A 26422-nucleotide genomic window follows, 5' to 3' on the forward strand; every position below is an offset into this window, starting at 1 on the left:
CAACATATTATATAAATACTGTTGTACCCAAGATTTTTAAGGAAATTAGGGTCTTTTTATATCTTTATTAATTAAGAGATTTGTCTATGTTGTTATCACGGCTTTAAAAAAATGTTTGCTAATTATGATCCTCGATCTGTTAATTAATTAGTATATATATAGATCATGATAATTGACAATTAGCTAGCAAATAAGCCAAAATGCTGCAAATTAACAGGAATGCGAGTTATTGGCCCTCTGTCGTTAGAACTTACGTTGTAGATCGGTTCGAGAATAAAATTGAGGAGACGAGTGCAACAAACTTCATTTCAATGAACAGAAATGCATCTGTGTGTGTCTCTCTCTCTCATACTTCTTTTACACACACACATATATATATATAAGCTAAGAAATGATTAGGTACGTACATGCAGACTTCTGTAGAGCAGTAGTTGCCACGAATACCACAGGAGAGTACTATGTCGTACTACTGAACCAAGGACAAGAGGATCAAAGCTAGTGTCCCCAGATAAACATGGACAACTAGTACATACATACCACATGAGCGACCAAAAAACATTCCCTAATTTAATGCCCAAGAATTAGAGGCTCCAAATTCTTAAAACAAGCTCATTTCGATGAAAAACAGACCCTTAATTCATAAATACCGTCTCTCTCTCTCTCTCTCTCAGCTACAAAGAGTAGTCTCTGTACTTCCATGGAAAATGCAATAAAAGATGGAGCGAGCTGATCGAACTCAAACCATTCTCCAGTAGTACCCATGCACCAGTAAATAAATTACATGGCAGAAACCTGAAATCTTCGAATATTTATTAGTACCGGCGAGCTAATTACTGAATCGAAAACAATTAGGTCTAATTAATATATATAATTTGTTACCTAGTTATCTTTTCATTTTTCGGGGATATATATTAATTTAATTTCCATGATCTTTGCAAATCACAGATGAGATAATTTCTTTGTCCTATATTCATTGTGTACATGATGATGGGGGCTAGGTATCCCAAAGAGACTCGTATTGTATCTCTTCCCACTCACTCAACTCAACAGTATCATTATCATACAATACCATCTGATTCTCCTCGAACAAAAGAGCTCCCGCCAACTCCGTCCACATCTTCGGTGAATCCAAAGGCGACTCGTTTATGGCCTGAATTTGGCTCGCCGAGAGCCCCACCCTAGCCGGCACAGCATTACCCCCCGAGCTTCCCACTTCCACCGGCACCCTTGCCTGCCTTCGAATAAGCAAGGCCGCCTCTTGAGCAGCCGACTGCACGTCCTCGGCACAAGAGCTCGCCGGCCGAGGAAAACTATCGACTAATTCAGGAAAGTTAAGGGGAGTCCCACGTCCTCTGAGGTGTAATGCTGCCACATCATAGGCCGCGGCCGCCATTTCTGGTGCCTCGTAGCTCCCTAACCATATTCGGGTTTTCTTCCCCGGCTCACGGATTTCAGACACCCATTTGCCCCACTTTCGCTTTCGAACACCTCTGTACGACGTCGGAGCAACCAAGTTGTTTTGCCTGCTTGGCTCTTCCATTTTTGTCAGCTGTTATTTAACTAAATCTCGGAGTGTTGAATATTTCCAGTGAGAGCTAGGCTGAAGTACTAGTAGAGAGTACTTTTTAATATAAAGAGAAGATTAAGATCAGTGTTGAACAAATGATGAAAACCATTATATATATAGGGATATTGGAGGAGGCCGTGATACCATGATTATTGTAGCAAGGTGGGAACGAAGTGACACGTGGAGCTAATATTTTGGTGGATGGTTGGAAGTGAGCTTCCAAGTAGATACGTAAGTGGGAAGATGCTGTCAATTAATGGGCATTGGCGCACGATTCCTTTTGTTGTTGTTCTTGTATATACGTGGAACGAAATCAAAGCATGCATGCCTTATGTTTGCAGTTATGTATGTTCTCAGATGTCCACTGATGAGACGGTTTTCCTATTTCATGACGCGGTTTATTGGTGACCGTGAGTCTCTTGGTCCCACCGATCTGCAGTTTCCGCCATCTCTGATATTTAAAAAATGTAGCCGGTAGCCATGCACCGTACTTAATTAAGGTGGAGTTTTTTTTAAATTTTTTATTTGATCTATTTGCATGCTTTCTGCACGACATTAACAGTACTGTGATACACATCGATCGATCCACTTGGAAAATATGGTATTCGTTGAAAAGTCTGCAAGTATCGGAAGAGAGTAATAATTATAGAGCAATATTTCAACCAAGTTTAGTAAGAGCTCTTAACAAAGTTTAATTACCTCAGCGTTGTCGTAAAAACGTGCATTACCATGGAAAAAAAGGTAAAAGTTTGGCAGGGTTTTCTATCGAAAAATCAGAAGCAGCAATATTATATATAATATAATTTTAAGAATAATTTAATTAGGATTCTGATCGAAGTACTCTGAACTCGGCAAAATGGACAAGAGCGACGTGCAAGTTGATACTCGCGACCCATATCTGCATGATGAACCAATATATATATATATGTATATTATATTTCTAGCTAGCTAAATCGCCGCCCTAGATATTTTATTATTTTTATTAAAAAAATTAAAAACTGTATGTATTATAAATATTAAACCAAAGAATCAATTACTATTACTCGTGGTTTAATCGAGTCTGAGGTGGAATGTCACTGAATTGAATTTTCGTATCATCGACTGCTCGAACAGTACATGATCATGAGCTGCAACATTGCCTTAACCACAAACACATGACGTGGATCACTTCTAACGAAGACTTACTCTCGATCGAGGAATTTGGAGGGGTAGATTTTAGTGCACATTTGCCACCATCCTCAAAGCCGAATCAGTAGTCTCGATAATGATTTTGCAAGCTATCTCCAATTGGACAAATCATCTGGATTCCTGATACAATGGCTTCAATATATATATATATATATATCTTCCGCCTCATCAATCTGTTCTCAATGTTCTCATAGTCATCCCTACATTTTCTACCTCGTCTCTGAGGATTGCATCAACATTCACTTTATTTATATCCAAGAACATGTTCTTGGATATATTGACCATTTCCAACTACTACTTATAACCCTCTTGTAAAATCTTCTCTGCCTTTGATATACATTTCCATGTATAGGACGGCTTTCTAACAACTGATGATCCGAGAAAGAAGGTGTGTAGGAAGTATCTCGCCTTAAAAATCTTATAAAAAGCAAAATAATTTTCTCCACAAGGCATATTAATCGATCCCTAGTTTACGTGAAAAGCTAGATTGAAAGCCTCCAAGCACATCGAAACCCTAGACCTATAACATGCTCAGACATGCATCCTAGCTAGCTAGTAGATCCAGTGAATCTTCCTCTCATTTTTGCCGTTATCCCCATCAAAATCAAGCTGTCGTGGCTGCTAATTAAGTAAATAGATTGGAGAGCAGTACGAGTTAGCTCATCGCATTGATAGGGATTGCTCGGGCGACAACTTTAACCAAAACATTTACCTGCTTATGATAATAACTTCTCCTTTCACCCTCGAAGATTTTCTTAATATTCTTTCCTCAATTTCCATGCATGAAATCAAATCTCGTTTTACATAATTTTTCAATTGGAGAAGATATCCACACTTATATATATCTTGTTGCAGAATTCATAGGGATAACTTGTCATTCCACCGCGCTTTTAAATCTAACTATTGATCTTGTGATAATCTTTTTTCTTTCCCTTGTGGCAACTCCACTCATAATCAAATTATAAACGATATCTGATATTAACTATTATTAGTTTTTTTTATTGATTTATAGGTTTTAAAATTATTAAATACTAATTTGGTTAAACCTTTAACCTTTAAGATAACGTATGTTTGACGTTACTTCGGAGGCGCCGCCACCCTCTAATTAAGCATCATTGGTTCTATCTTGATCCCTTTTACTAGCGTTCTTACTAAAGAACAAAGTGGCATTAATCTGATCTCCAATTATTTTTTACCCCCGACTCTTCCTTGTACATGAGATCATAAAGGAGACGCTGAATATATTAAATATATATTTTATGTTAGTCCTCCCTATTGTCACGAATAATTAAAGAGTATATATACAATCATCCCTGCTGGCCGCCCTTAATGTTTTAGGAGTGGACATTTGGTCAAAAGTATAATGACTCAATCGAGGTGGCCTTTTCCTCTTAAATTTTTACTTTTTAGACTTTCTAAACTGAATCGAAAGATGCCACTTTTTAAATAATAATATTGAGGAAAAGCCATTGACATGACTCTGCCAACTAGATCATCAGTTCTACTTGATCTATCGTAGAAATGGAAATCAAAGCTCAAGGGGTTCATTCAGATGAGGAGCGAGCTATAGGTAGTACTGTTAGATGAAGACCATATATATATATTGGCGCGCGTGTGATGGTTACGTTTGAGGAGAAATGAATTCAATAATATATATTAATGTTAAGTCTGTACCTACGTACGTGCGCATTGAAAGTCTATATATCATGTGGTACAATACATAATAGTGCATGAAAATGAAAACAGAAACCCAAACAGAGGACTAGAAAAACCTACTCCGTCCATTAATTACCACGTGTTAGCTTAGCCGCAAAGTGATTTATAAAATAATCTCACAAACTGAAATAGTTTAATATGACTTATTAGATTATAAAATTATTTTTATTATAAAGCATTTATGATAGATCATATAAATTCATATCATTTTATGAGATTATTTTTACATAATTTTCTTTTATAGATGTAACATTACTATTTCTATAATCATGCACCATAAATTAATTAAGATCGAGGAACTTGAAAACGCGATCACATTTTCCAAGATTTCCTCACGTATATACGTTCACACTTTGCTTGCACGCTTACATGAATCTGCTTCGATGGTGAAGTCAAATGGCGGTCGAGATCAATATCTTTCATATATATATATATATATATATATATATAATTACGCGTCTCAAACGTTACACCAACGTCCACTACAAGAAAAAACTCGTTTTTCGTCAGAAATAATTCTTTTAGTAGTAAAATAATGATCACAAAATCCTTTTTTTTTTTTTTTCAGTAGTTGTCTAATAAATTAATGAACATATGCAAAGAAAATACAAGATCGATCGCTTAATTTTTTTCACGAGTCAAGAAGCTAGCTCGCCAGCGTTTCAATGTTGCATGCAGTCAAATAGGAGGATCGAAAGTACAACGTACGTAGTACAGCTGGATCAAGCTAGCTAGCTTCGTTGGCTTCAATTAATGTATGGCCAGTAGCTAGCGTCAGTTCTTGTCACCAACAACCTTGATAATAATCGAAGAACTTTCTTGCTATTTTGATCTCACTGGCACCGCCCCTACGACTAGACCAAAAGGTTTTCGCGTTTACAGGTACCAACCAGTCGGTCGTTCCCGAAGCCAAGATATGTAAATCCCTTGCCCCTCGCGTCCGTACCCCGTACCACCTCCCTCTCATATCTCTATATCTGTCAAAAGGATCTTTTACAAGTTGGCAAGGAAAGAAAATTCATCTATCTTCAAATTGATCGCATAATTTAGCATAGTGAACAGAAACAACGCAACCATATGAAAATATCCCCTTAATTCAAGTTCTTCTTTATTTATTGCAATTTCATAGCATCCACCCCTGTAGTGAAACTTGTAAAGAGGTAGTTTTCTACTTGTATTTCTGATTAAAAAATATATATCTGTCAAAAAGGCACCCGTTTCAGAGTTCACTGGTCAATGGTCAATGGTTAATGATGCTGATATTTTTAATCCTGCAGCTTGCTTCGATGATATTTTTTTTAAATTTATTAACAATTCATCTTTAACAATATTATCTGTTTGGACCTACGTTGAGTGGACCTATAACCGTGCAGATTGGGCTTGACTCTCCAAACTATGTTTCAAGCATTCTAAATAAGCCCAATAAATTTCATCAAAAAATTAATAACAAGCCCAATAATTAAACACCACTCCTTCTCGTAAAAATTCTACTTTCTATCATTACTGTCCATTCAGCCGTTTCGGCCGGGTGAATAACGTTTATATATATAGAAAAATTTTATATACTATATTATCATTTTACTCTTATCTTATTATCTAATATTTGACATATTTATCATAATTAAATAATCTCTTATTGGATGATTCTTATGCCATATATTACATAATGAGATGAAAATATGATTGAAATATGAAGTATAACATTACTCATATTATATATATATATAGATACATCAAAGCCCACATGCTGAGTACTCCCTAAAAAAGGTAACACGCATTCTAATACCTTCTTATTATAAATTAAGGACGGTACTTATGCCAATTGTGTTAAGTATTAATTGTTTTCTTTTCTCAATGGTATATATATAACTGAATCGTTATAAGTATTTTTCTCCTTCTGAATCAGATATTGCGGCATGCCAAATTAATGCGTAATGGATATTAATGTCAGATATGTATTATAAGTAGTACTGGCCTTATAATAAGATGAAATGCACACAGAACTGCCAATTATAGCTTACAATTAACAGAAAATATCATGAGTTCATTCAGTACTAAAAACGTTCTGTTACTAAGGGTTCCTTGTGCTGCTTATGACTCTATTTGGTATTGTTTCAGGACATGAGAGCTTGATGCATGAGGCATAATTTTGATGCAAGACCGAGTATCTTCGAGCATAAACGAGTAAGGAAATTATAAAATTTTGGAACTATAAAAAAAATTTTTTGGAGAGAAGCATTTCTAAGTATATTGAAATTTTAAAAAATTTTAAAGAGCATTTGAAAATTATAAATTTTTTGAGGGGTCATTTTCTATATTTGTAAAATTATGTATAAAATTTAGGAGGTATATTATGTTTTCAAAAAGTTTCAGAGGGGCCATAGCCCCCTCAAAGTATAATGTGGATACACTACTGTTTATAATATTATGATATTCCTTCTCTATAAGTGATTGTTATTAATAAAATTAGGGCCGGGTACGTATCAAAAAATAAATAATACTTATACGAATAAGTAATATCGTAATTCATATAGAAAAAGGTCTTGCTCCTGAGATTATGTACAAGCATTTGAGTAGGGTGCGAATGCAAATGATCTCTCATCATGAGTTGAACCCTACGTGTTGGCTGTTGTTGATTCTCTATGCTCTTTCTCTACTCCTTCAAGTGTTTTCTTTATTGAGAGGATCGATATTATATATATATATATAGTCAGTATGACTATATATATAGTGTGAGTCTATTAATTGGTACCACGTAGACTTGGTCTACTATCACTAATGGATATTGTTGCTTAATTTATATAGTATACAGGGGTGGCTCAATATAAATTGAGATTTAAGACAAAATTTAAGTGAGTTATTCGTAATTATAATACAATAAAATATAAATGATTATATAAAATATTTTCAAAATCCTCAATAAAATTTGATTCTATTTAAATTTTTTAAATAATTTTTTTAAAATTTATATTTAATATAACAACTTAAAATGAAGCATCCACCTCAATGCAAAATTTGTGCCTCAAATATTTAGTAAGATCTTAAAAAAATTGTTTAAAAATATAAACAATTCATCGTATTAAATATTAAAATATTTAATATTATGGAGGCATTGTACACACTAAAAAATATAAATAAAAATTGTGTAAAAATTAATTTAATTAAATGGTCTATATTTTAAAAAGTATATAAAAAATAAATACCTCACTTTTATTTTTGATAGCCTTTCATTGGATGGGGGCTTAGGCAATGGCCTTACCATTTTGCGGCTCTGATCTGTATGTTGTACAATATCTATGTTGGAAAACTCCCCAAGTGTGAAATGAGTTTGGGTTTGCAGCCACCCACCCCATGCTCACCAACTGTCCACCAACCCACTCACCTCCAGAGACGATTCTGGTCAAGAGCAGTGGGTGTGTGTCCCCCCATTGCTCTCCTATAAAAGGAGAGCTCTGCTAGTGCAATTGAGGCAGTGGGTGAAGAGAGAAAAAGGGACGTGAGAGAGAGAAATAGAATTTTGTAGAGTGTTTGGTAAATCTCGTACAAATTCTATAAAAGAGGCTCCAATGGACGTAAGCAATTTGCTGAACCACTTAAAAATTGTCTTGTGTGATTTTTGGACAGGCCGGAGGCACAATAATTGGTATTAGAGCTTTGGTTTCGTGCTGTCCAGAAAACTCAAGTTGATCGAAATCAACTTCTGACCACACAGTGGTGTTCCTCACATCAAGACGAATCTGTTGCCTCAAACGGAATCGAAAACGGAGGTCGGAGGAGCCCACACGCGCCCCTAGAAGGCCAGCGCGTGCATCTGCTGTCATTCACGCGCCCCCACGCACATCGGAGGTTGAAGACGACTGAGATACACGTGCCCCCATGAGCTCCAGAGGTTGAAGACGCGTGATGGACACGCGCCTCACTCGCCCTACAGAGGTTCAGCGCGTGTACTACACGCACCTCACTCTCCCCCACGCGCACATAGTACTGTAGCGCGTGTAATCCACGCGCCCACTCGCCGCCCACTCGCACTGTGCAGCGCGTGCGGCCCACGCACCAGACAGATAACAACCGTCCGTTTTTCAGATCCATTTTCGGCTTGATCTAAGCCATTTGAAGTCCGATTTCAACGATCAAATAGTGATGACAAATTATTTGGATCATTCCGGACTCATCCGTACGGTGGGAATGTTGAGATTTGCCATCGGCATATTCGATCTGAACTGTCCACGTGTTGTAGATCATTTTGGGCTAGATCTACGTCAGTTGAAGTTCCATTGCGATGATCAAATAGTGCTTACAAACTATTTGGATCATTCTAGACTCATCGGTACGGTGGGAATGTTGAGATTCGCCATCGGTACTTTCGATCTGAACCGTTTATAGTTGCAGATCAGTTGTCGGCTTGATCGTAGCCAGTCGGAGTCATGATGGACTCATTTGTTTTGAGCTTGATCGTAGCCAGTCGGAGTCATGATGGACTCATTTGTTTTGAGCTTGATCGCAGCCATGATGGACTCATTTGTTTTGAGCTTGATCGCAGCCAGTTGGAGTCGTGATGGACTCATTTGTTTTGGGCTTGATTGCAGTCAGTTAGAGTCGTGACGGACTCATTTGTTTTGGGCTTGATCTCAGCCAGTTGGAGTCGTGCCAGATTCATTGGTTTTGGCTCGTGGTAATGGTCGTGTGAATTAGATGAGGAAGTAAAAGGAACTCAGTTTTACTTTTCCTCATCTAAATCTAAAGAAATCTCTCTAAACCACGACATGAAATACAGGTGTGAGAGATGAAAACAAAACGTCAGATGTTTTAGGGATATCTACACCTAAAGTTGATGATCACATGGCTGCCAAGACGATCAGACTTCCATGGTGGTTACTACCTTAAATTGTATCCTGCTGAATGAAGGTAGTGAACTACGGTATGAAGAAAAATCTTGCAAGAAGGGAGATTATGCAAGTCAGAGACTGCACACAAGATGGGCATATCGACTGAAGATAGCAGTAGGATGATGAGTCACCTAGATCAGAGAAGGAGACCTCAGCAACAGGTTCTCTAATATGTGTCAAGGTCCGTGCGAGATCATTGATTCCCAGTGCAGTTGGAGATGTGTTGCCCTATATATCGATGTGTTGATTAAGGGCACTGTACGTGATAAACTAAAGTTATGCATCACTTTAGTTAGTCTTCTGACTTGAAGACATGAGCTGTAAAATTGTGTAGATGATAAGGGATCATGTTGGAGATAGAGCTCGGCATGTTGAGAACCAGTCTCCAAGTTGGAGATTGGTGTGATTGTAGGATTATGGAGCCTGGTTTTGAAAGTTGTAAAGACACCAGGTAGATTGTTCGCTCGGCTGTGACACGAGTGAAACTCAGTTTGCTCAAGGTGTACGTGAGTGCGGACTCATGGACTCGAGCAGAAAAAAGAATCCTAGAGAGTTGAGATTGTGCAGTAAAGCACTTGTAAATCTACTCTAAAGAAAATCCTTTGCAAGCTCCGTGGGTGTAAACGATACTGATGCATTTGAAGATGCATTTGGAGAGGTATCAGGACATCCATTTGAAGATGTACCTGCAAATGCATTTAATAGCGGATCTCTCATGGTTGACAAGCATTCCAATGAAGGAGTGCAATCATTTGAAGGATGCAACCATTTGTAGCATCCTAGTATGGCACACTTGGGTGGAGAGGGTGATTGTTGGAAAACCCTCCAAGTGTGAAATGGGTTTGGGTTTGCAACCACCCACCCCATGCCCACCAACCGTCCACCAACCCACTCACCTCCAGATGTGATTCTGGTCAAGAGGAGTGGGTGTGTGTCCCCCCATTGCTCTCCTATAAAAGGAAAGTTTTGCTAGTGTAATTGAGGCAGTGGGTGAAGAGAGAAAGAGGGACATGAGAGAGAGAAATAGAATTTTGTAAAGTGTTTTGTAAATCTCGTACAAATTCTATAAAAGAAGCTCCAGTGGACGTAAGTAATTTGTTGAACCACTTTAAAATTGTCTTGTGTGATTTTTGGACAGGCCGGAAGCATAACAATCTAAAGTCGTTTATCGATATTAACACGTACGATCTTATTTTCTGGATTTGGATTAAGAAGAATGAATTTGAAAATTAACAAAGCATCGACTGACCTTAAGTTCGTTGAAATTGAAAGGGTTTCAATCAGATTCGGTACCCTTGTACCCTTTTCTGATAACTACGTCAAAAAATTGAACTTCAGCGAAATTAAGGACGACGAAAACGAGGACATGATTACCATATAGGGCCGTCATCGACAGTGCATTGAACCATAACTACTGCTAGATATAGTAGCCCTCTGTTTCTCTAGCTAGTTTAACGTAAACGCCATATATATATATATATCATGTCTCTGACAGAAAACGATCGATCATTCAACCACATTTCCAAGTAGATCGTTTAGTATATAACGCTAATTCTTGATTTGTACTCTTTACCAGTTCTGAGGGACACGTGCGTCTTTATGTTGTTTATACTCTAAGCTGGAATTTTGTCGTTTTAATATCTAATCTCGTTTTGTACGTTGTTTATCCTCAAGTCATGTACGTATATGTCTTTTATGTTTAGTCTCAACGTCATGCATGTCATCTGTCGACGGGAAATCACGTCGTTAATTTGATATATGCCTGTGGTACCGGGTTAAGAGAACCCATTACCCACCCCTTCAACATCAATATCCTGAAACCGTTGATAAAGACATGCATATGCCCTTTGCGTATGGTAAAAGAAACAAACCTACTTTTTAAAGCTAACAGCTGGAAGATTAATCCCACCAAAAATGACATATAAATCCAAAATAATGATCAGGAAAAGTGGATAGGAATCAGATATATGTTAAGGAATCACTTCATTTGAATGACAATCCAAGTGATGATCCATTATATCAAACTATAAATAAAATAATTAATTAAGCTCATGTTACAATACCACACCCTTCCAATACATCGAATAAATTAAAAAAGAAAAAAAAAACTAGAAAATTTATGTTCACGATCCACTAAAACACTTCTCAAGCAATAAAAAAAAAGCCAGCTCGATCGATCCTGATGATCTGATGTCAAAAGGGACCCAATATTGCCCTATCGACTCTGATCATCTCTAAAAGAATACAGAATGACAGCCTTCTGGTACTCCTATTCCATAAAACAGTAATTTAATCCTTGGGAAAATCCGCTACGTACAAATACATGAATGACCTTGAAAGCCCTCTCTAATTTGCCAAATTCGAATATATACACACACATACACACACCTATATTATAATTAAGCAAGCTGATCATGAACGGCTGTGTCCTTTTTCTTTTTGTTTTATTTTATTCTTGGTCAACCTTCTAGTCATATATAGGGGTTTAAAATTTTAAATAAGCCAAGATATAATAATATATATTACAATAAAGATATACAATATATTATAGACTGACAAGTCATATCGTCCTATGTACGTACCTACTAAAAAATTAATACTGGTAAAATATGTTACCTAATTAAGGGTCCCAAAGAGAATCGTTTTGCGAATCTTCCCATACATTATCCTCAACTTCATTGGAGAATTCAGGGATGGAGTCTTCCACCGCCATTTGCATCCACATCTTGGGCGAGTCCAACGGGAACTCGTTAATGGTCTGAATTTGGCTTGGCGAGAGCCTCACCGTGACCGGTGCTACATTCAAGCTTGGCCCTCCGACCAGCTCATGATGATGAGCCCTTCCGGAAGGGCCCTTTAGCCTCAGGGCCGCTTCGTGTGCGGTCATGCGAATGTCTTCCGCATCTGAGCTTGCTGGGCGTGGAAGACTATGGACCAATTCAGGAAAATTGAGCCGTGCCTCTCGTCCTCTGAAGTGAAACGCAGCCACATCATATGCTGCAGCAGCCATTTCAGGTGTCTCAAAGCTCCCTAACCAAATTCTGGTTTTCTTGCCAGGCTCGCGAATTTCAGACACCCACTTCCCCCATTTTCTCTTACGGACTCCTCTGTAGCTAGAAGAGGCAGCACTAGTACTAGTGCTGCTTATGTTTGGTTCTCCCATAATGAACCGATCGAGTTAATTTAACTGTGACAATATCATGTGTTGGTGTTTCAAGCAGATGCAATGGTGACAGTGCGATCCAGTTATACGTTTTTATAGACGTGGAAATATCATGTGATTTGATCGAAACGTGGAGAGTAAACATGGGTTCAAGTGAGCTTCCACGTAGCTGCACAACTGAAAAAGATGTGCATATGTGCGTGTTTACAATCCCTTTTCAAGCTTTTGCTTGAACCCGGCCAAGAGAAAATTCAAAGTAAAAATATTCTAGTTTTAAAAATTTTCTTGGAGGGGCCCTTGATGGCATTGCTAAGAGCTAGCATTCAATTTGAATTCTCATCTAGGAATTGGAAAATTTTTGTGGGGGCCTCCCAAATAGATCCTAAAAAGAAAAACATTGTGTTTTCTGTTTAGAACGCGGTTTCACTGCAGGTGGCATGGAATTATTTGGACCCACGAATCCCACCTTTGTGGATCGATGAATCTTAGATCATCCTAGAGATACCATTGTAATGGTTTAGAGTCAAGCAGCTGGTTCATTTGCGTTGTTTTCTTTCAGAAAGTGGTCCACTAGCGCGCTTATTATATCAATATGAAAATGATGAAATTATAGTAGTATTTTGATGTCATAAATAGAATGTAATCATGATCTATATATATCTCATTTCAAATTGATAATATCTATTTAATAATATAGAATATCGAAAATTCTGGTCATTTTATTTATATGTATGTGTATCCATATAATATATATATATATATATATATATATATATATATCAAAAATACTTTAACTACAAAGGGATTATTTCTACAAACTAATATTATAGTTTGATGTAGTATATCAGATTGTAAAATTATTTTTATTTTAAAATAGATCTAATAGATTTTATGAAACCATATCAATTTATAAGTAATCTATTTATATTTATAATAGTTCTATATATATGTATATATATCCATACAGTAGTAGTACTGTGACGACCAATGGCATGCAATATTTACCAAATAGATCACATTAATTGAAGAGGGTAGTCGACATGAATATCAATGACATCAGGAAGTTAGAAAAAAAGTGAGCTGAGTGGGAGTGACATTAACCGACCAAACAATTAATATAGAGCGATCATCCGCTTGAATTACGGATTCTGAGTTTCAATCATTCTTTCCCGCAAATTCTTTAAAGGTGTGAATTAATTAATAGAGACATTTGTGAAGTAGTAGTACAGGAATTCAGATGGTATATATAATATAGCATACACCATCAACCCCACATTATTAATTAGGTACTTTACCATCAACCCCACATATATCTAGCTCTTTTTTATTAATTTAATTAAATTTTAAGGCAAATGATAATTAATTAACATAAAATCAGATTAGGAATCTTTAATTAGTTCCTCATGTGACTATTGCATGTTCAGACTTAATTTTATATATCCTGAAAATAAGCTTAGCTTTTTGCCTATTTTACCGCATGCATGCAAGCCCGCGCGTATGTATACATATGTAGTATGTTCGACCTCATTTAAATTAGGGGTGTTAAATCGTATTAACGAGTTGTGTTCGTATCGTGTCAAGATATTATACTATACTATATGAGTAAATCCAAATTTGACCCGATAAGCTTACCGTGTCAAAATATTAAACTCTAACACGACTTATTAACATAATGAGTCGTATCGTGTCAACCCATTTCAACACGTTTATATAAATGAATTGAATAATTTCAAAATTAACTAATTTGACCTGATTAAATTTAATATAATTTTATATAAATGTTAAAATAAAAATATCTATAAAAATTATAAAACTAATTACAAGTCTAAAATTACAATCCAAATAATAAAAATATCAAAATTAAAATTTTAAAAATTTTACTTTTAGGTATAAAGGTATAATTGTAATTTTAACTTTTTTAACGGGTTATAATGTATCAAAACAGGTTGACCTATTATCAAATCGTTAAACAATTATGTCTTAACCAGTCAACCAATTTTAACCCAAACCCATTAAAACTAAATTCAAACCTATTATTATCGTGTCGTATTTGTATTTGATTAACAGATTATGTCACATATTATCATCCCTAATCCAAATATCATAACCAATTAGGAGCCTTTAATTTTGATGTTCTCCTCATATATATATATATATATATATATATATTTTCTAATCAAGCATTAGATATTTATATATATATATATATATGAAAGATGTACAACTAGTTCAAGGCGGATCCTTTCCACTATCTAAATATAGGAAATAATTAGATAAATAATCAATGGGTATGCTTCCAAAAAAAGATTGGTAGCTGCCTATTGCACTGCTGAGTACGCACAACGATTTACAGATCGATGAACCTTGACTAATTTTCAATGTTGCTGGACAAGAAAGAGATAATGGAGGGTAGATTCTGGGTCTTCGATTGCTAAGATGACTAATTGTGAGTCTCCTTAAAAAATAATCCGGGAATAGTAACTGAAATTGGCCATTTTAGTTGCAAGATGAGACATCGGACCTACAAAAGATGCTTAAATGTTAATGTTCCCATCGCATGATCACATGATCCAACGTCCCCGATCTAATTCCCCCGTGTGGTTGATTCGTGGGGCCGACGTACGGTTAAATTAATTAGTAGATTATATATTCATGTGCATTAATTAATGATCATCGATCTTCTTCTGTCAATAATGGGAAACGTCATTATACGCAACAGCGAAAACTATATATGATTCAATATATATATTTGAAATGGATGACTGCGCGCGATGGTCATGGTCTTATCAATATATACAAATAGATCATTAAGGCTTCTGAGATTGAACTCGTTGATCATGATTTAATGAACATGAGAATAATATCCAAACTGACATAGAACAATATTGATGATCTTACAGAAATAATACGTACATATATATATATGTATGTGTGTGTATATATATATATATATAGGTCAGCAGTACCCTAGCTAGCTATATATATAGCAATTTCAATCTAATTATAAGCGTCCCCGGCCATGAAAATTACCCTGCAAATTAAAGGTCAAAGTATAAAAGTAATTGTCTTTAAAGCCACAAAAATTTACGTCTTTTCATTACCAGAAAAACCATAAAACAAAAGAAAAGAACTAAATATATATATATATATATATATATTTCCTTAATTCCCAGCCGATCCATTGCAAGCTCAAAAAGTCAAATTAGTCATAAAGTAGCGCAAATAAAAACACATCATGCAATATGTGATCATATGCAAGTACTGATGATCATACATTAATTATCGATTTTCCAAGGTAATTACGCTTTTTAGCTTTGTGCAGATAAGTAGATAGCAGCAAGTAGTAGTACTCTATATATAACATAAGGAAAATATTTTAACCACAAAGAAATTACACAAAAATAAATTCATAATATGTTAGATTGTAAAATTACTTTAATTATAAAGTAAATCTAACCGATTTTATGAAACTATATTAGTTTGTGGGTATATTTTATATAATCTTTTTGTATCTATAGCAATTCTCATTACATAAATATTTTTTCTAAACTAAATTTTTAGTCGTGCGAAGAAATAGCGTCAATATATATATAATATTACTCAAATATAATTAAATTTATATATATAATATCGATTATTCTCTCAACTACATTTTAATTAAGATCCAACGTCCTTTCCAAAATAAGGTGGCTTCTGATCAAATGTTTAATTAGTAAATTTATTATAAGAGTTTTGTTATATACAAGTAAATTTGTATATTGATCTGCATATCAATGCTGCTGTTTTTATATTCAAAATTTAAATTGGCACCATTTTTATTAAAATCTGACTTTCTGACCAATCACGTTTGATGGGTGCATATGCGTATTGGTATATTAAATCGCTCATAACTAGATTTTTCCTTACTCTTGAGTTTTGCTATATTTTTAGTACCCAATTTTGTTTGGCCAGTCCTTGATTGAAAGAGAGAATTCCTTATAAATTAGTTTGTTGCGTTTGGTAAAGGATGAGAAAACAAATTAAGCTCAATCATAAAGGTAGCGGACATATAACCTCATATGAGAAAACAAATTAAGCTCAATCATGGCCTAATGAAACAAATTAGGATGTTTCTTGTCCGCCAACCTAATTGATGAACAACACATCTTTTTTTCTTTTTTTTTTTTCCTACCTAGATATATAGAAACGACATATTGTTACCCGAAAAAAACATGATGTAGATCATCGATAGGAAACCAAAAGTTTCCACTTCTGATTCACAAAGACTGAAGCGTACGTTTCTAATGATCATCATGATGATCTTAATTTGTCCATTTAATTATAAATGTGCTCTAGGAAAATAATATATATATATATATATAGACACGTAATCTATATATTGGCGAGTGATCGATCAATGATGCATGCATGATGAAATCTAAATCTATGATTTTTTGGTCCACTCCATCAGACATATATATATACTAGGTGGGAGTAACGTGCAAAGTACGTTTATCTAATTTTATGAAATGATTATTTGTAAAAAATAATATATATTTTATAAAAATTATTGATGTCACTTAATAATTTAAGGCATATTAGAGAAAATAAAAAAATTAGTTCAAAGTATCATATAATCCAATACATGTTTATAACATCTATAATTTTAGCAAAGATGTATACGAAAAATTTAATAAAAGTCTAACACAAACGGTAGTTCAAAATATGTGTCGTTTGATGTTTGTATTATAATTCATCAATTTATGTCATCCTGTAGACAATCAATAGAGACAACATTAAAATTCTTATTTTGCTGTTGTTTGAGTCGATCAGGGACAACATAAAGTTAAAACATTATCTTTTTATAAAATTTGTGGTATAATATTTTCTATATATAGCATATATATAAATCATAAAATATATTTTGAAATTGTTGGCCGAATTTACTTTTTCTTGATTAGCTCAAGGATCACGGCCTTTGTCACGTGCCTATCATAGCAAGCCCATTTATGGAATATGACTTAGCGGAAGCTACGTCCTACTACCATGGGGAAAAAAAAACACTTTGATTAAACACACTTGTATTATATATTATATGAGATTTTTAAATTTGGAATACTCAATAATCTGAGTTAGTGAAACATATAATACACGTATATTATACTTAGGGATTCACGTCTTATGCACCTAATTCACGTGTATATGTTAAGGAGAAAAAGAAAAATATAATAACTAATCTTTAATTATTTATTATTATATAAACTATTAAGTATTATAATTATTGAGATTAATAAATTATATAACAACATTGAATGCTATCTCTCTCAACATTTATGTCTTCATTTTATGTGCCAAACCGTTAAAACAAACGGTGTTAACTTTAACGGAAAAATAAGAAAAACCGTTAAAACAAGATTTTCCGTTTCATACACACTTTTTATATATAGAAGAAGATATATATAATATAATATATACTGTGGCTAAGGTAATTAATTTACTTACATTCAAAGTAAATTAATTACATACATATGTACATCTTAACTCATGATCAGGGTAAATATATATATATTGAATTAATCTATAAATAGTTTAATTACATATATACACTTTGAATTAACCTAGAGAAATGATAATTTAAGAATATGCAAAATATTAATATTTCCTCAATTAGGTATAAGTACTATATTATTAAATACGTGATAATAATGTGAAATACACTGCATTATCCTCATTTTATTTATTTATTTTAAAATTTTTATAGTTTATTTTAGCAGCTTTTATCTAGTATAATTAAGCCCTAATTTAAGAGAAGATATTTATATGTAGTTAGGCCAGTTCACCCGATCTAAGCCGAACCGAAAGTCACTGTTCCGACCCGACCCGAAAACACCATAAAAGGGAATTCTGAACCGATTAGATTACTGATTAACCGAATCGAAAAATTTCAGAAATTAACCGATTAATCGGAGAAAACTTAGAGATAGAAGAAGAAGAAGGCAAGACGACGAGGTAAAAAAACAAAAAAAAACGAAATAAAAGAAGGAGAAGAAAGCAAGACAACGAATAAAAAAACCCGTCCATCTTGGACTCGCACTTTGATCCCTCTGTTACTCTCTCACTTCACACCGCTCCCATCTCATAATGTAGTACTGTTGATATATATATGCATGGCTCACGTACGTACAAAACGTGACAATTATATATATGATATTGATCTATATATATTTGTTTTTTATCTCTTTAATTATTTGCCGGAAAATAACTCGATCGATCGGTAGCATATATTTCCTGCAAGAAGCCAGCTAGCCTCGGCGCGCATGGTATTTTTGGTTAGGATCGGAGATCATGATTTTCATTTTTTTTTTAAATTTTTTAAAGCTAATAAATTAATTAAGAAGCTCTGTAGCTCAAAGTTTGGGAACAGCTGGATCATGCTAAGCTTCAACTATCTGATCTACAATAGAAAAAGGGTAACCTAAGGTTCAACCACCTTAAAAGTAAATGTTTATAATCAACATAGCCATCGATATTTCGCTTGAACTTCTTTTGATTTGAGTGCGTGCTCTTTCTGATTTCTATCTGTATCCATATAATATAGATACGATCGATGGATCTCCGCGTTGATCACCAGGGTCGTCTCATGTCGATCTCTGTTTGACCCACATGCATGCGCATCGTATATAAAGGCCAGCTTCCTTTATCCATCTATTCCGTCTTCAACTTGTTTTCCTTTTTCATAAAATATTTTAAAGAGTTTTATTATGTATAAGCAAAATCGTTTATTAATCTGTATATAAATACTGATTTTTTATATTTAAAATTAAAATTAATATTATTTTTAATAAAATCTATTTTTTAATCAATTATATTAGATTGAGTTATATATTAATATACAGTTATATTTGTAATTAGATATTTTATATTTCAAAATCGAGTTTTGAAGATCGACACATGAAATTCTCATGTATATATATATATATATTACGTGGAAAAATATAATTGCAAGTATAATTGTGCACTAATTTGTACATCAATGTAATGTGATTGGTTAAAAAGTAGATTTTATTGAAAATAGTATTAATTTAAATTTTAAATATGAATAAATTAGTATTGATACATAGATTAGTGTGCGACTGTATTTATATGTAGTAAAACTCATATTACATTGTGTATCATATTGAGTATATGATCAGTTTTCATATGGTTAATTTTTCTAGTATTCTAGAATATTCTAACGATCGACCAATTTTTAACTACTTTTAATTCTCTGTTTAAGTCGGGCCCATAAAGTAGCATATGCCTTCTTATTAGCGAATAATCAGTCGAAAAAGTAAAAAACAAGCATATTTGAGTAGTAGATTTTGCCTTAAAGCATAGAAGGGGCACTTTCTACCGACACTAGAATTCTCAGGAAAAAAGGCCAAAAGGAGAGCCAATTAGATCCCAATCAATTAAAGTGGTTTGATTTTCATTGAAATCTGACTTAATTGTGTTCCTAATCACACGATGATCTAGCAAGTCAATTATCCAGTCATCATACACTGAATCAAGAGCAAAACCAGCTTTTTGTCCACCGACAACATCTTCATCTTTAATCAATTAGCACGCATGTATATATAAAAAGATGCTAATTAAGACGCGGTACGTACGTACATGCATGATGCCGCCCAATGTTTTGCACCAAATAATGTATTTATTCTACTATAATAATAAGTAATTATTTTGTTGTAAATAGTAATTTTTATTATTATTTTTTGTTAAGTTTTTAATTTTTCTGTTAAGTCTATTAAATTAAATCATGTTTTATCAAAAAAATTTTTAAATTCCTGACCATTTTATGTGTAGCTTTCTTATAAAATTTAATAAAAGATTTTATTTTATCACAAGATCATTAAAACTCTTAACCATTTGACGTGTAGCTTTTTTATAAATTTTAATGAAATATCTCATTTTATCAAAAGGCTCTTAATAGTCTCACGGCGCACATGAATTGTCATCACTTTTTCATATTCTTTTTGTCCTGATAGTGTATTCATTTTCCTTTCTTTTGTTTCAATTTTTTTAAATAAAAAAATTATAATGACTTTACATTTTAGAACATAAACGCTTTAGAACATTCTCATTGTAAAATTCAATTTTATGTAAATTTAATTAATAAAATACTTAAAACACTCAATATATAATATTAATTATTAATTTAAAGAGAAAATAATTATTATTAATATTAATATTTAATATTATTAATTTGATTAGAATATAATAATTATTATTATTATTTTATTTAGTAGAACTATAAAATGTGATAAAAATAAAAATTTTTAAAATTATTAAATTAATAATATTTTATTATTATATAGAGAGTAAATAGATAATCTAATATAGATGCAGACTAATGTTCATACTTTGCTGAAATTTAGATTTTTTTATCTTTATTTTTTTACCTTTCTTTAACCTTGTATTTTTTTTTTCAGACGAATAAACTACTGACTTTTCATTTTTTTTTTATTTAAATCATTTTGTTAAGTGCACCCTAAGGCTAACGCACCCAGGACTATTCCCTAGTATATATATCTAATTGTTATATATAGCGAACATACGTACCTAATTAATAGGTTTAGGACTTGGGAACGTTTGGACCCACTTAATGTAAATGGGAAAGGGGGTGATCTAATTTCGTCTCATATATGTTCTATTCAAACCTTAATTGATTAGAATATGTAATAAAGCTAACAACATAAATATTAAAAAAAGAAAAAGACCGGAAACAGCTGCAACTCATGATATATGGTCATGTACATTTTCTAATTTGACTGATTAAACAAAGATCTAACAGTACTTGGATATAATATGCCGAGAAACGACATTCATTTTACTTTTGACTTGGATCAATTGGCCAATGTACCATTGGCAAGTGTCCATCTGCATGCGCTCTCCCCAGGCCGATGTTGTTGTGCTATCTTGAGATCAGTACGAAACTACGAATGCCGGTGCGGGAGGCAGATTCTACTCTGACTGTGGCCCGACAATAATTGACCTTGGCTGGGTCAATAAAGCCAAATTTCTTTTCCCCCACCCGACCAACCACCGACCTTGTCGTAATTACAGGATTGAGTAACAAGTGTAGGGTCAAGCCCGATTATGCTCATTTGACTCATTCTAATTAGTTTTTTTTTTTTTTTTTTTTTTTTTGGTACCGGACAAGTTAACCGATATACCTAACACACTTTTTTTTTTATTATAAAAAAATGTTTATTTTACTTTGTTTTGCATGGTTCGACTTCTTTCAGTTGTTTTGGCCGATACTACTCGGCGCGGTCTAGTACTGTTTGGTTAATTCTTTTTAATTAAAATCTCCAATTGATCCAAAGGTTAGTATATTATTCAATCAAGAGACCAGAGTGCACAATAGCTGCTCGATAGAATGTGCAAAAGGAAAATGTATTTTCATATACTCTATTTTTTTGTCTGTATTTCAGTGCTCATTTACATGTATATATACAGAAGGAAAGAGCCTAACAATTTTACAAGATTGCAGGATTTATTGACACCTGTCCCACCATAGAGGACTTCATGTTTCTAGAGGTTTCTCCAATCGAAAACCTAAACATTCAATCGAAACCCAATTCCCGCATGTGCACGAGTCGAAAGCAAATCACCATACCGCCGCTTACCCGATACCACATTCCCTCTAGTTAGCAATCGTTCCAGGCAAAAAACTCTTGGTGTCTTGCTAGAACATTCATCAAACGGGTTTAGTGCATGTCCGCCTTAGCCGCAAGCTGCGAACTAGTTTACGAGTTTTTTGTGTATCAAGTTTTCTTCAAGCCCGTTTATACCTATATGGGTGCATGTGGCTTAGGATACGGTACGAACAAAGGAGGCGATGAGAGAGGAAAGTGTACGTGGTGGGGTTTACAGATCATGCATTATTGGTGCTCGGAGTCCAAGATGGTGATCAGGCTCGTAAGAGCATCTTCATTGTCTCGTCCAAAACGATTAATCTATATAAATGTCGAATAAAAATTAATGGGCCTTCTAAGCTCCTATAATAAATGAACGCACCCAAAAGTCGGCCCATAATGATAGGCCTAAGATTGTTATCCGACCCACATTTGAGTCGGCCTCATTTTTTTCTCTAAAAAGTTATCTTAATTTATTATTTTCAACGCATCGACCCATAATAATTAGTTTACGATATGTGTGCATATTTCAGCTGAGGTGCTTAAATGGCAACCAACAATCCCGCCACCATGCCCGTGCTCATGAGCTCTGCCTTCTCTCGCATTTTTCCTCCACCTCCTTTGCATTTCTACCCCAAAAAATCCAGCCCTAATTTCATTTCTCCAACTTCTTCTAGCACCAGAGATACTGGAAAAACAAGAAGATGGGTCCCTCGCACCTTCCTTAGGGTCTCATCTTCCGACGATCCCACGGTTGCTGTTGCTTCAGCTCCGACGAAAACATCATCCGATGCCGATGACGAGGATGTTATAGATTCCGCTGCGGACGTTGTGAGGAACTTCTACACGGGAATCAACGCCCGCGATTTGGCCTCTGTGGAGGACCTCATTGCCGACAATTGCGTCTACGAGGACCTTATCTTTCCTCGTCCTTTCGTTGGTCGCAAGGTACGGTACCTTGTTCTGCCCCCAATTTATTCTGTCTAGCTTCGATGCAATATTGACTTGTCAGATTATGACACAAACTAGTACAACTTCTTCTGAGAATCTTCTACCACTCCTATGGAAAATATTAAAAATAATTACTAGAATCTAAAAATAATGATTAAGAGTCTTATCTTTTTAGGAAGTTCTGCAGTTCTTCAAAAAGTTCATTGATTCTATCAGCATAGACCTCCAATTCGTTATTGATGATTTGTCTATTGAGGACTCCTCAGCAGTTGGGGTCACATGGCATTTAGGTATGTTGTCAAACTATTCCATATATGCTTCTCATGTATACCCACTTCAATCCCATATATGAAGTGTTAGATGAATGTTTTAGATTTTTTCAGCGTGACTAATGTATGAGAGAACTTCAGATTGGAAGAAGAGGCCCTTTCCTTTTAGCAAAGGATGCAGTTTTTATCGGTTGGAGGTCGCGGATAAAAAGAGACGAATAGTGTAAGTGCGGTTTTTTACGTTGAAATTAGAAGTTGACTTGTATGTATAGTCTCAGCTCATTTTGTCATGTAATCTCTGCTTTCCTTTGCAACTTAAGCATGTTTGAGTAAATTGCCATCCCAGCCTAACTTATCTTGTTTGGATGCTGTGGTGCCGTTACAGTTTAGCATAATAGCTCTTTTCTTCAGGAATAAATGTGATCCAAAATTCAGTCGAAAACTTCTCTAGTTAACAGCTTTTAATTGAACTGGTTTGTAATCAGAAATCAAATTGGATTATGATCTCTGTTGGCCATTTGCTGCCATGTTTTTTTCCCTGTTCAGGGCTCACTTCTTATATTATGGTCTTACATGTTAGTTTCAAGGGTGGAAATATCCTCTTTGAGTGAAAAATCGAAATTATGGTCAGGGTGGCACTACTAGCTTACTGAACAATATTCCCCTCCCCTTTGTCCCTCGTTACTTTTGACTTTGGGTGCCTCCTAAGAAAATGAAATACGAAAATGAAAAGAAAAATGACAAACGTTTAGTTCTGTTATGAAGCTAATATGCTCTGACATTTTGTTGGGAATTTGAACCCTCCATCAAGCAATGACATCGCTAAAGCACGCAATATGTTTCAATAAGAAACTGGCACCATAATCTGCCAATTTCTTTCTTGAATATACAAGTTGCATTAGTAGAAAGGTGCTAATAACTTCTTTGTACCATGCAAGCAATCTGCAAAGAATGTTTATATTTTATTGGAAGACTAATGTTTTTTTTTTTTTTGGGAAAAGCAGATATGGGCGAGATAGCGTAGAACCTACAATCAAACCTGGGGAGACGGCTTTGGTAAGTAAATTACCCATCACACAAACACATATTTTGTCCTTTATATGGCAAGTTGTACCATTGTTGTCAGATAGAGACTCAAAAACAAGAAAGAAAAAACTTGAGTATGCTTTGGTATTTTTCAGCTCTTTTGCTCGACTCCACTGAGCAGGTGTTGAGATTGCATGAATTTCAAGATTGACTCTAATGACAAATACTTCCTTCCAGCATCTGTATGCTACCCTTGATATATTCGCATATCTGCTGATAAGCCCATTTTTCATGCAAGGTGTCGATTTGTTAAATTTCAAATTACTTAAGGCCTTCTTGGCAACCAATCGATATATAAAATAAACTTTAAAATTAAGAGGTCGAAATGTAATATTGGTGATTTATTAGTTTAGTTATTATGCTTGTGCATAAATTTTATCCTTCTAAAAAAATTCTTCTGCAATTACAGATCGCAATCAGAGGTATAACTTGGCTTCTGCAGAAATTTCCTCAGCTGGCGGACCGGCTATGATAGAAGCCATCAATCTATTTATTGCTTCATCTTTAGTATAAGAAGTTATTTATTATTTAACGTGCATATCAAACTGTAGGTTCAATTGTATAGTTCTGCCCCTCCTGAAGAAAAAGTCTCAAGTAAACGATCAATTGTGGGCGTGGCCTCCCTTAAATTTTGGTACGTTTGTTGAATTTTCCTTTTTACGTGGTTTAGATGAATGTTGTACTTGCATATTGAATTTTCCACCGACCTAGATAAATATTATAATTTTCTTGCTAAGATTGCATCCATTAAGCTAAAAATGAATATAAAAATAACCTACATTTGGGGGCATTCCGAGAATCGAACTTAGGACCTCTCGCACCCAAAGTGAGAATCATACCACTAGACCAAATGCCCTGTTTCATTGAGTTAATAATTTGTTATTTTGCCATATCATCAGCCAAGCATATATTGGTTGATGGACTGAATATATTATGTTCATCACATGTTGGCTGAGGGTGGTGTCAGTATTCTTCACCAATAAAAAGGGCCTGGTAGCTCGGATATGCACACCTATTTCATTAAGAAGTGCACTCGTGATTAAGAGGCGCATTAATAATTTTCTCCAAAAAATGGCAAAGGGAGAGGGTAAGCTTGGGTTGCCCTAAAAATACAAGTCTCTGTAGCAATGAATTCAAGTCTGCTTCAAAATTAGAACAGCCAAACTAATGAAAGTAGACATCATTTTCGAAAAGAGTTCCATGAGGAACCAAGGTCTGTCTCCGTTGTTGAGTCCTTATGTTTCTGCCTGGTGGACCCAGCATGCTATCATACATATTCTTCTTCCAATGAGTTCAACAATAGTGGTTTTTCCATGCTTCTCTTAATGGCATTCTGGGTCCACTTGAAATAAGTTAGCAGTGCTTTGCTTAGTACAAATTCCATTGTTGATCTTGTTCCTCAATAATTTCGTCTTCTGAACAAAAACCCCTCACTAGCAACGTAATTAGAATCTTTCATTAGCTCAGTTAATACATCCAGCAAAGCATATATCTAGGTGCATGGATATTTGATGTGTCCCCCCACCACAAAAGGGGAAAATGCAGCTATTGTATTCTAAGTTATGATACATTATTTTTGCTCCATAATATTCCAAGTTATGATATTACCTTCTATGCTTGTAATCCTCATACTTTCAAAGAGCTCAAATGCTTCCCCACACATTTCCCTAGGGGCATAAGCAGAGATCATAGGGTTCCAACTCAACTTCCAAGTAACAGCATACATTTGTGGCATTTTGTCAAACGACAAGCAACATCAGTTTTTCTAAATCTTCCACACATGGAGACCGAGGCATTATGGACAAACAAGTTCCTATCGGGCTCTCAGCAAACTCAGAATAAATAGACTTAGAACCTCCCTACCAAAATCCCAAATCCAAGTTTTCGCTACAAGACTTAGAACAGCTGGGTAAGTGAAATCATCCAGTCTAATCCCC

General features: G+C 34.6%; 3 protein-coding genes across 6 annotated transcripts; 1 reads left to right on the plus strand and 2 right to left on the minus strand.

Moving 5' to 3' along the window:
* Nucleotides 1-365: 365 nt before the first annotated feature.
* On the minus strand, nt 366-1635 carry LOC122305703 (ethylene-responsive transcription factor ERF022-like). Its single transcript, XM_043118266.1, has one exon. It carries the CDS (start codon nt 1538-1540, stop codon nt 995-997), a length of 546 nt encoding a protein of 181 aa, XP_042974200.1. The 5' UTR covers nt 1541-1635; the 3' UTR covers nt 366-994.
* Nucleotides 1636-11323: 9688 nt separating this feature from the next.
* Nucleotides 11324-12618, minus strand: LOC122303915 (ethylene-responsive transcription factor ERF021-like). The gene is made up of 2 exons (XM_043115908.1): nt 11974-12618; nt 11324-11626 (listed from the first exon to the last, which is right to left on the minus strand). The coding sequence occupies exon 1, from the start codon at nt 12518-12520 to the stop codon at nt 11978-11980; it is 543 nt and encodes a 180-aa protein (XP_042971842.1). The 5' UTR covers nt 12521-12618; the 3' UTR covers nt 11324-11626; nt 11974-11977.
* A 10032-nt stretch (nt 12619-22650) lies between these two features.
* Nucleotides 22651-25221, plus strand: LOC122302366. 4 transcript variants are annotated; one of them, XM_043113586.1, is made up of 6 exons: nt 22651-23127; nt 23306-23420; nt 23541-23622; nt 24401-24455; nt 24895-24907; nt 25037-25221. In XM_043113586.1, exons 1-6 carry the CDS (start codon nt 22726-22728, stop codon nt 25048-25050), a joined length of 681 nt encoding a protein of 226 aa, XP_042969520.1. In that variant the 5' UTR covers nt 22651-22725; the 3' UTR covers nt 25051-25221. The 4 variants fall into 4 exon arrangements, with proteins under 4 accessions (XP_042969520.1, XP_042969518.1, XP_042969521.1 ...); XM_043113587.1 differs by having other exon boundaries at nt 22652-23127; nt 24404-24455; XM_043113584.1 differs by having other exon boundaries at nt 24895-25221.
* Nucleotides 25222-26422: the final 1201 nt, after the last annotated feature.

This window comes from Carya illinoinensis, chromosome 3 (genome assembly GCF_018687715.1).
Source record: "Carya illinoinensis cultivar Pawnee chromosome 3, C.illinoinensisPawnee_v1, whole genome shotgun sequence".
Lineage (NCBI taxonomy): Eukaryota > Viridiplantae > Streptophyta > Magnoliopsida > Fagales > Juglandaceae > Carya > Carya illinoinensis.

Excerpts from the sequence above, each read along its gene's own strand:
- LOC122305703 (XM_043118266.1), bottom strand. The coding sequence starts at position 1,540 with ATGGAAGAGCCAAGCAGGCAAAACAACTTGGTTGCTCCGACGTCGTAC.
- LOC122302366 (XM_043113584.1), top strand. The coding sequence starts at position 22,726 with ATGGCAACCAACAATCCCGCCACCATGCCCGTGCTCATGAGCTCTGCC. Across the intron at positions 23,623-24,400 it reads GATAAAAAGAGACGAATAGT|CAGATATGGGCGAGATAGCG; the intron begins GTAAGTGCGGTT and ends TTTTGGGAAAAG. Across the intron at positions 24,456-24,894 it reads AACCTGGGGAGACGGCTTTG|ATCGCAATCAGAGGTATAAC; the intron begins GTAAGTAAATTA and ends CTGCAATTACAG.
- LOC122303915 (XM_043115908.1), bottom strand. The coding sequence starts at position 12,520 with ATGGGAGAACCAAACATAAGCAGCACTAGTACTAGTGCTGCCTCTTCT.